The sequence below is a fragment of the Porites lutea genome, chromosome 13 (genome assembly GCF_958299795.1).
Source record: "Porites lutea chromosome 13, jaPorLute2.1, whole genome shotgun sequence".
Lineage (NCBI taxonomy): Eukaryota > Metazoa > Cnidaria > Anthozoa > Scleractinia > Poritidae > Porites > Porites lutea.
This window is the reverse complement of record NC_133213.1, coordinates 18,551,308-18,562,518: the sequence shown is the minus strand read 5'-3', so window position 1 is coordinate 18,562,518 and position 11,211 is coordinate 18,551,308. Positions and strand designations below refer to the sequence as shown.

The 11,211-nt window shown below is 36.1% G+C and overlaps 1 protein-coding gene across 1 annotated transcript in view; it reads right to left on the bottom strand.

Moving 5' to 3' along the window:
- Positions 1–8,703, bottom strand: part of LOC140923273 (calcium-dependent secretion activator 1-like) — a 34,363-nt gene extending 25,660 nt beyond the window's left edge. Inside the window, exons 1-5 of the mRNA XM_073373360.1 lie at positions 7,939–8,703; positions 5,636–5,716; positions 4,785–4,936; positions 1,111–1,201; positions 297–368 (exon numbers count right to left, since the gene is read on the bottom strand). Coding sequence (XP_073229461.1) covers positions 297–368; positions 1,111–1,201; positions 4,785–4,936; positions 5,636–5,716; positions 7,939–8,703 — 1,161 coding nt within the window. The remainder of the gene's footprint in view (positions 1–296; positions 369–1,110; positions 1,202–4,784; positions 4,937–5,635; positions 5,717–7,938) is intronic.
- Between the last annotated feature and the right edge of the window lie 2,508 nt (positions 8,704–11,211).

The window sequence follows — 11,211 nt, the reverse complement described above, 5'->3', positions numbered from 1 at the left end:
ACTTTATTTTATTTTAATTTTTACTGGACATTTGGCTTTTTAACAAAACAAATGTTTCTGATATGAAGATATTAAAAGTTGTCTAAAAGTGCAGACAAGTCCATGTGACCTTTCACCTGAAACATTCCCAGTGGTTTGCGGGTTTTGAAATGGAAAGCTGTTCCTATAGCATACCAGTAGTTGAGTTTTTCATTGCTCTTTTCAATTAATTATTCTTGTTTGAAATAATTTATTAAGACCAAGAAAAAAAAAATGCCCTTATTCAATATTCTTAATTTTTGCATCATTAGTTTTACCTCCATAGTACAGTACACAATCTTAACAGATGGTAGACTCTTGTGTAGTCCTCTTGCCTCTACCACAATAACCTGTTACAAAGCCAAAAAATCAAACAACAAACAAACAAACAAATTAATTATAAACCAAATGATCTCCAAACGTCAAATGAATCTCTGAATCTTGCAAAAACCTTGGCTTCTATTTTTATCATGCATGATTCAAGCACGTACAAAATGTAACATCAACAAAAGAGTTCCAGAAAAAAATTGATATTTGCTTAACCACTTCTCCACACAGATCTCCATATATTTCCTGAGGTACTGACAAGGAGAATTTGTTTAACAATCAAGATGATTTCTTGGAACCTAACAGACAAAGCAAGTTGAGGGGAATGAGGTTGTCTTAGCTTTGTGCTTGATTTATCCTTTCAATCCTTATAGTGGTGAAAAAATCAAATTTCTTTAGTAAAAATCTTAAGAAATAAACAGCACCACTCCCTGAACTACTAATTCTTTAACCCTTTAAGCCCCAATATCCACATACAAATTCTCCAAACTGATCTCTATACATTTCCTTAAAGAATGTGTTGAGAGAATTTGATAAAAGATCAAAGCATTTTCTCTTAGGTGATCATTTTATTAATTCTCGTAACCTAATCTCTTGACATTGTATGGATATCGTTAGGAGAAAATTGATGTTGGTCACCACTGGGAGTTAAAGGGTTAAGGAAATGCACGGCGGTTAGTACAGAGAATTTGTATGTGGATATTGGGCCATTACAACGAGACCAAGGATAATACTGCAGTTACATTAAGACATACAGTACTATACCTCAATGGTAAAATTGAGCATGACGTCAGACTTGGAAAGATTTGAATCTTCCTCATTAGCAACTTCAGCGATAGAAATGGTGTGCTGTTGTCTAAAAAATAAAAATAACAGTGAGTACAAAAATGATTTGTTCTGACCTTGCTGAATTTCCTCACAAAAAGGGGAAATTATGAATAGTTATTCCCAAAAACACCCTTGGATTTGCTGCACAATGCCGATTTTTTCTTTGAATTTCCACAATACTTATAATTAAGAAATAAAACAAAAACTTTATTGTGACAGCTTTTCAATTAGCTACACATGGTTTCCTTTAATTAATAGAAATATTATACCTAGAAAGATGAGTTCATTATAAATATGTAATAACTATTCGGGGTTAGACCTAATGGTTCCTTTTCATAGTTGCAATACATTGTACAAAAGGTCATGGAAAAGGAGAAAAATTTGTTTGGAGCAGAATTAAGGTGTCCAAGCAGTGTTTCAAGCAGATGAAGTGATTTTTATGAGTGTTGCTAGCAGACAGAAAAAGCCACAATTTCACAAGCACAATTTATCCATGCCCAAGATCAGCCCTCCTTAGGGCAGATCCGCAAAGGAACAGATCGCGCAAAGGGTTGTCATTACAAAGGTGTCCACATTACAGAGGTTAGGATATCAGTCTTCCAGCCAGAGCTGGCGCCACTGCATAAATCCCGCAAGAGATTGAGAGATGGCACTTTCCTTCTTTTATTCCCCGGGCTTAAAAATGTCTCTGTTACTTCAACTACAATAATTTTCCAATTAAACAGAATTTTTAATCTAAAGAACAACAATTCTGCACCTTTTAACACAACAAGAAAATCAATCAATGAATCTTTTCAAATCGGCCAATAGCTTCGAATTGGTTTTAGTAATATCGCAGGAGCTCATGGGTATCCATCATGGTGTCTCGAAAAAGGTTAAACCTGACAAATGCATCTTCGAGGTCTGTCGAAAGTTTTTTTTTTTTTCATTTAGTAACGAAAAAGTGGATGGCGGCGAAGCAGTTCAGAAGAAGTGAAAGGCAGAAGACCTTGACGGTGAAGTGGAAAATGTAGATGGTGTAGCGGAGCTGAGGAAACGAACTGGATCAAAAACAAACTCACATGAAAATAATTCCAATGTAATGTGATGCATGATTCAGCAATGAATAAAATTACTATTTTTATTGCATACATTCTGATTGTACTACTGTTTGCTCTATTGCCGAAGATTTACTCTATTGTTATGTGCAAAAGGAACGCTCCTAATGTCAGCTTAAAATAAATTATCATTTTCATTTTCTTAAACTACTTCTTAACTTCCCAACTGTTTCTTCTATCTCTTTCATATATTACAAAGATACTGGTACATTGGCCTTTCTTGAAAAATCTAGCCCCGAAAAATGGGTTGTAGGGGCCACTTTGGCCCTCAAGCAGAATTTTTCAGCTGGAACACTGGATTATACATGTGCACGCATCACTGAATCACCGCAAATAATGGACCATGATCAGGGGTGTTCAATGACATATATATCAGAGCATTGTCTGTAAGAATATTATGAGGTTTAACTGCATTGAGCTGCAAGCCATGCGCACATTAGATAATCCATTATTTTTATGACATAAGCACCAATGAAATACCAGGTGAGCTTTCGCACGAAAACTTGATATCTTCACATGTGAAAATAACATGTTATCTTCACATGTGAAAATATCACCTTTGCTATGGCTACATAATAAATCGCACCTTTCACACCAAAAAACTATTAAAGTGAAATGGTCTGGTATTTCATTTGTGTTTATATAATAAATAGAACATTACATGGCCGCTTGGAGAAACAAAATTTCTCTTCTCATGTTGAAAAAATATTTCACTCATTCACTGCGCTCACTTGTGGAAATTATATTTTTCAACACTCGAAGACAAATTTCATATCTCCGCGCAGCCATGCAATATCCTCTATATAAAACAGATATTTGCCTTCATGTCAGTATTCACGAGGCACTAGCAGCTAACTTCTTCAGCAATAGCTATAAATTTCAATTCATTTTCTTCTAAAACAAGCATGGCTCATACTGAGACACAATATCTGTTTGCAAACCAATTAGCACTGCCTTAATATTAATTTTTTCTCATTTTTATTGACATGGCCACATCTTGCAGCAAGTAGGGCAATTATTTTTGTGTTAGCTAGGAACCATGCCAGAAATTCGTTAGATTTTGATTGTTTTGGCCGCTGAAAAGTTACCATGATCTTCAAAACAAGGTCTGAGTAGTTTAATACAGTCAACCTCCTTTAACCCTTTAAGTTCCAATATCCTTAACCCTTTAAGCCCTAATATACAGGTACAAATTCTCTAAAGTGATCTACATACATTTCCTTTAAGAATTAGTTGAGAGAATTTAATCAAAGATCAAGGCATTTTCTCTTTAGTGATCATTTTATTAAGTCTCATAACCTTACCTCTTGAAAATGTATGGATAATGTTAGGAGAAATTTTATGTTGGTCACTATTGGAACTTAAGGGTTAATATAAAAATAAACAAATTCTTTCGACTAATCTCCATTACATTCCTTCAAAAATTTGTTGAGAATTCAATAAAATATCAAAGCATTTAATTCCTTAGGTGATCATTTTGTTAATTCTTGTGACCTTTTTCTGTTGTCTATGGATAGATATTTTTAGGAGAAAATTGCTGCTGCTCATTCATGTGTCTTACAGCTGTAAGGGTTGAGATACACACGTGGTTATCTGCAACAACTTGCGAGCGTTGGATGCGGGAGTTTCTAGCGGGGTCCAGGGGCATGCCCTCCTGAAGAAATTTTGAAATCTGGGCCTCTTAGAGCAAAAATTAGAGTCTTTGATCCAAGAACACAGACATCATAAAATTTTGGCTTTTTTATTCGGTGACAATACATGAATACTGAATTTAAAATGGGGACTGGTTTCCAAAGAAAAGTAGGCAATGAGTGCACGTGAAATAACCGGTGAATTTCACCAGCCACTGGCTCTAACTGAAAACCCTGTTACTAACATTGACAACAATGGAATGTGAGCAATGTTAGGGAAATCCTCTACATTAATGTACAGTCGACTCCCGACAACTCAAGCCCTTGGTAACTCGAACCTCCTGCTAACTCAAACCAACATCGATTTCTCCTGGATTCCTTCATACATTTACAGCAATTTTACCCTCGGTGATCGAACCCTCAATAACTCAAACTTTCCACTAACTCAAAGTAATTTTTGTTTCCCTTCAGGTCACTTCCATATAATATTAACATCGATAATTCGAACCATGTTTTAAGCACATTACAAGTAGGGGAAAAAAACAAGGTACTGCAGTCAGGAAAAAAAGAATTTATTTCATAGCAACCCTGTCATTTTTATTGATCTGTCCCTTTTTCAAAATGACAAAATATCTTTTGCTTCCCTTGAACTCAGCCCCAAGGTTTAAACTGCCCTGCAATTGCCAGCCACCACCACAATTAAATGTGATTTTCTGTAAACCCTTTTTTCCCTTGTCCACAGTTATTTGCCCAGCCGAACTCCCAATAACTCATACATTTTTTATTTCCCTTGAAGGTTCACGTTATCAGGAGTCACCTGTGTTTTTTTAATGGGGCAGAGAGGGTTTCTCTATGTTGGTATTCCTGTGCCACTCTAACTCACCCTTTGATTTTGTTGAAGGAGTATATTTTAGAGTCAGATAATCCCTTTGTCACAGGCTGACTCTCCAAGTTGGCACGTAGCTGGTTGATGGCTGCCTGCTGCTCTTCAACAAACAGAGCTTCCATATCCTTATGAACAAAACTGGGCAAGCGCTAAAATTTGTAAAAAGGAAACATTCACGCAATTCTGCTACAAGAGCTACAAACATGTGCCCAGTATACTTTTTTTAAATATAATTTTGCAAAATATTTTACTCTCCTTTAGTAATATAGCGTGTAGCATCTTTGAATTTTGTGCATGTGTAAAATTTTCACAAGCTAAAACAACAGTAACACCTATATGTGCAATTTAAATTATAAAGAATTCAAAGACTGAAATTAAATGTAATGCTTCAGTAAAGTGTAGTAAATTTTAAAATGTGTGCATTAAAAAGAATGCCATAAACTACTGCTTATGAGCCACACGCCACCCCCACCCCTCTCCCCCCTGCTGCCATTATAGGCCTGTCTACCTGCAACCAAACAAAAATACATCCAAATAATTATTATACTCCCCCCTCCCCAATATATGAGCCCCCCTTCAAATAATGTATTGAAGTGGATTTGATTCATTGTGGCATTTTGAAGCTTATAAATTAAAAAAAAAAACAGTAAATAAAATATGTATTTTAATCAGCACTGCTGAAGCTTGTTTTGAAGTGTGTTTTCTAATGTTAGCTTAGGGGAGGGGTGAGTGGGTAGTTTCCCAGAAACCTAAATTGATCCAAGGTCTTCATAACATGTATTGTACATGGATATTGTTTTGTTTTAGAAAAAGTTAAAAAAAAGTAAATTTTAATCTGCTGACGGTACCTTTCTCTGGTCAACAATAGCTTTCAGCCTTCCATCCAATTCCCTTCGGATACATGCCGCTTGTTCATCTGCACTGTCAAGCTACAATAGGGTTGTACAAAGAGCAGAAATCAAGAAAAAATAATAGGACAGACATCGAGGGAAATGCCCATTCTAGCCTTAATTTTTAGACTAGTTTTAACTAGTCTAAAAATGCTTAATATGGAAACCACCAGAAAATTGAGTAATTTTGATTTTCAGTTGACAAAAGCCTTGTACCAGAATAATTTAAAGAATATTGTATTCCTTTTAACATATTGGAAGGGCTAAAGATGTAATTAGTCATCTGTAATAACACCCAAGAAAATTTCTCATGGGAATCCAAGAAAATGAATGCCAAACTTCACAAGAATTGTAAAAACATCATATTAGGTAAAATTCTGAAAATTTTATGCGTTAGATGTACAGTAATTTTGTGAAATTTGACATTTATTTTCTCATGCTCCCATAAGAAATTTTCTTTGGTGTTATTACAGATGACTAATATTACATCTTTAGCCATTGAAAAATGTAAAAAAGAATGCAATATGCTTTAATTATTCTGGTTCAAGGTTTTTGTCGACTGAAAATTAAAATTACTCAATTTCCTGGTGGATTCTGTCTTAAAACCATTGCACGTTTGTTTCCAGAGAGGTCTGCAAACTTTTATTCAGCATCTTTTAGTCAAGAGAGAATTCAAGAGTCGTCATTACAATATTCTACATTACATTCTCTGCCTTGAGGCCGTTGCACTTGGGACTATTGATACCTTAAACAATCGATGAAAATGTGTGGATGACTCAGGAGTTAGACTTACATTTAATTACAACCTCTAATAATAGCTTCCGACTTAAGTGAAATTCACATATCCTGACCAACACCCTATGGGTCTGTTTACAAGGAGAGAGGGTTACCTTTGTGCTAGAGTTACCCTAGAAAGTGGGTTAAAGATAGCCCGAGCTTACAAGCAAAATTTCACAGGAAGCGTTACCCTATCACCTGGGTCAACTTTACCAGCTTTACTGACATGTTTCATTATGCATAACATTCTTTGAAACATCTAAGATTTAAAATAAAACTTGAAGTTCTCTACAGAAAACATATTAAATTTATGAAAAACAGGAAAACTTTGCCATCGTATACAGAAAATACCTTATATTGTTCAGATGTTTACAATTAGCCTCAGAAATTGGATAATTCTGTTCAAATTGTCAAGATTACTGGTCAGGCATGACGAAGGAACGTTTTCCGGGTAGACAAATTGCCCCTAGCAGAGCTAGTGTTTACAAGGCAGGTAGGGTAACTCTCTAGCTAGGGTAATCCTAGCACTCAGGTAGGGTTACCGGTTGCCTTGTAAACACGTTGTGTAAAAAAAGAAGAAAATTTAATGTGTGAGTACCAGGGTAACGCTCTTGGTAGGGTAACCCTAGCACTCAAGGTAGGGTTACAATAGCGCTAGGGAAACCCTACCTGCCTTGTATACACGTCGTGTAAAACAAGAAGAAATGTGTGTGTGCTAGGGTAATCCTCTTGCTAGAGTAACCCTAGCACCAGGATTACCCTCCCTCCTTGTAAACAGGGCCTAAGATTCCCTCCCCATTGCTTTATATCTCCTGCAAAAATCTAACACAAAAACATCTTAATTATTTTAAAAGCAGAGTAATAACAACACATAAAAAGGAGTATATTTAACATGTAAATTAGAGCGGTATTTCAAACAGCTGATATCATATATATTGCTTTCCTCAACAATATAAAGGAGTTATTTTGAAATCAAAACAAATTTTGACAGCAAACACCAAATGACTGCAATAACGTTGAATCCATGTCTTTGATTACTTCTGGTATAAAAGATGAAATATTATGATACGGAACATACACATTGGCGTTCAAAACAAACGTGCCTAAGATTTCTCGAATGTATGCAAATTTGTAATTACTTCCTGAACGGAATTTTCCTTTTGGAAGACATCGGAGACATCGATAAAAGCATCAAAGACAGCATTCATTGTCTTTGAAGACAAAACAACAGTAATTTACTATTTTTAACTGAGGCCAAGATTGCATTTCATCCAAAAACTAATTGACGCCCAAAAATTGTAGAGAGACTTAATTAGACACTGCAGAGGCAATTGACTATAGACTAATTCTGAAAGGATAGTAACTATAACACGACATAAATAATTACATTTAAGGCGAAAAAAGATGCTCCCTTTTTATACCGAATAAGATCAGGCACTCGACACATTAACACACTATTTGTAGGGTAATATTGAAATTATTACCTGGCAGGCATTGAACAATATTTGATGCTCGTATTTTTTGACCCCCAGAATTGTCTGGAACATTTCATACAGCTGCTCTTTCGATAAAATCAATTCCGACGCCGCTGAAGCAGCGATTCTTGGGCCTTTTTTCGGATCGTCCTCTCCGCGAAATATTGCGTCGTTTTTAGCCATCCATGAGCTTAAAACAGTTTCCTTGCTAATGCCGTCAATTTCTGGTAAACTTCGCACTCTTTTCTCAATCATTGCCTTGAATACCTCGCGGAAATCATTCGAAGAACACCCTCCACTAATTACCATCTTTTTCACTCTTTCGCTGCAGATAAAAACGTCGTAATAAGCTCGTACTGCGTTGTAAAATGCCTCATCTGACGCTATCTTTGTGTCGCCTCGGAGGAAATCTTCAAATCGCTGCTTAATTCTCTCCAAATCTTGCTTGCTGACTCTAGCGTGTCTTCTTGCAAGATCTGTTGGTTGTCTCGCGTTGAACGGATAGGCGATGCAGCGCAAAACAAATATGTACAGCTGTAATCTCTCTTTTCTCTCGTCATCTTCTTGTTGTTCTTGCAACGTGGCCTCGGAAACAACAGAAAATGTTGGGCTAGGAGTATGCAGGGACGGGCTAATACTAGGTGAATTATTCTGTGGACCCGTCGATGGTGTGTTCGCAAGCTGTTCTCCGCGGTAAATGCTAATTAATTCCCGTGCATGTTCATCTCCTGAGCCATCGTCAGTAACGTCTTCTTCAGACGAAGACGCAATCATTTTTCTCCAAACTGAACAGCAAAACAGACAGTCAACGAGTACAACAAACACTTAAGTCGAAAAGGTAAACAACAAAACGACCTCCACCGTAAAAATGATCAATCGATTGCTCATTTGGTTGATGAGTAACCGCTGGATGGCACCCAGATTTCCCGCATAATTTTCATTCCGACCAATCAGCGTTTGCCATTTTTGGGAAAGGAAGAGACGTCAGGTTGCGCGGAGGAAGCGAGTAGAAGGGTTTTAATCGCGCGCCGTGGGGTTTTTCCCTCGCGAAATGGGAACTCAACCGCTTTCACGCTATGCTCAAAAGCACTTTCTCGAGTAATTTTCATTTTTCTTTTTTGAGCATCCAATCATCCAATTATAGGCAAAAAGAACTAGACCGAATTTGCTTTTTAAGCATTCATATCCTATCTCCCACTAACCCTAGGTTAATCCTGCTTTGAATATTCCGGCCCTGGTGCATTTGCCTTAGGCTATGTAGTAATTTGCTTTGAGGAGTCTATCAGCGATTCAGTGGAATAGAGAGTGAATGTCACACATATGGCGACATATCAACCGGGCGCGGTAAGCTAATGGACACTTTTCAACTATATTTCTACGACAAAAAATTGCGCTAATTGAAGCATTTTTTCCGTCATCGATTTGCGGTTTTATGTTGTATTATTTTCCAGAAGAAATCGGGCAGTCGAATATACTGGTAGTAAATTTGTTCCTCCAGGTGATTTAAATTCATGAGTTCCAATATCAGAGGATACTAGCCACTATTTATATGGGAAGAATAATTAACGTCCTTACAATGAGTTTTCATTGAAGCTAGGTTACATTCGTCGTCGATCATCTCAAGAGCGGTTGATCATCTATATCGCGGAAAAATTTACACTTTCAAAAATTACGTTTACACATAATCAAATTTGAAGAAAAACTTCCGTATTTCTGGGTGAAAAATACCCTGAAGTATGGCACCACAAGAAATACTACGCAGACTGCGGCGTTTGGGGAAAAAATAAAACTTTAACTTTGTTTTGTGTGCTCCGGCATACATCTCAACGTGAAAACATAAAAAAATTGAAATGCAAGTAACCAATTAAAGTGAAAGAAATCAGTTAAAATAGAAAACGTTAAGTTAAAGTTTTATTTTGTTCTAGAAATAAGTTTATTTTCTGATGTTTAGTACCGCCATTTGCGTGTTATTTCTTGTTATAAGAAAAACTGTTTGAATCTCTCGGTATAGGTCTGGCCCTGAGGAAGGCTAATTTTGTAAGCCGAAATATTGCCCTATAATAAATCAACCCTTTGCCGTAGTGCCAGCCCTGCATTGAGTTTTGTTTTAATTTCTTGTTATAAGATATTAGCTGCTATTGAAAAAAGATCTACTACATGGTATCATATTAACTACTTCTGAAGAGGATTTTTGGTCAGGTATTTGGGTATTTGGGCATTGTTAAGCAGGCCCTTTACACCTGACGCGCGGTCACGTGACTTTCTCAGAATAAAATTATGGGATGCAACCCTACAAATACCTGAGATAGTAATAGAAATACTAATTATTACTATTTTCCTATACACACCCTTCAGTAGGATTTTCCAGATATTCCACTAAACCAACAAGATCTTACTGTTATCTGCCAGTCACCTCATTTAATAGCATCTTGTGTTCTTTTATGTCTGGTATTGTTTTAAAAGTTGAATTCCACAATTATTACATAAGGGAGGTCACGTGAATACGACCTGCAATAGGCTTATACTGATCATTCAAAGAAAAATAATAATAATAATAATAATAATAATAATAATAATAACAATAATAATAATAATAATAATAATAATAATAATAGTAATAATGAATTGAAATATCGCTTATATACTATAAGTGAAAAGCGCTATACATTAAGTTACAGTTAAAAAATACTTTTACTTTTTACTTTTGTTTAAAAACAAAGAAACTGCTAAACTTCTCTACCAAAATAGAAAGAAAGTATTCAAAATCGCTAAACAATCAGAACTATTCCGACAGATTAATAGCTTTCCTAAAAAGAAATGTTTTAAGTTGCTTTTTAAAAATGGTGACATTGCTACTAGTTCTGATTGTTGATGGCAGCGAGAATGAGCAAAGGGGCGAACAGAGAAGATTGTGCAGCAGGGCCCGCGCAAAGGGAGGGGCTGGGGGGCCAGCTTCCCCCCCTCCCCGCCCCACTTTTTGAAAAAAAAAAAAAAAAAAGAAAAGAAAAGAAATACATATTTTCAAATAAAAGGAATCTTTGATGGCATAAGAATATTTGACTGACAGACCTAAGTCCGAAGTATCCAAATTTATGATTGGTCCGTTTCGATCCTATATCATAAGGTGATCCTCAAAACGACTATCTTTCCTAAATTCAGGGGCACCCAGCGACTATATTCTGTAAAATAACTGTTCGAAGGAGCAAATATTGCCTAGAAATTTCTAAAGCTTGAGAAGAGCTACAAATTTCTGGATAACCGTTCCGTGTTTTCACACTTTAA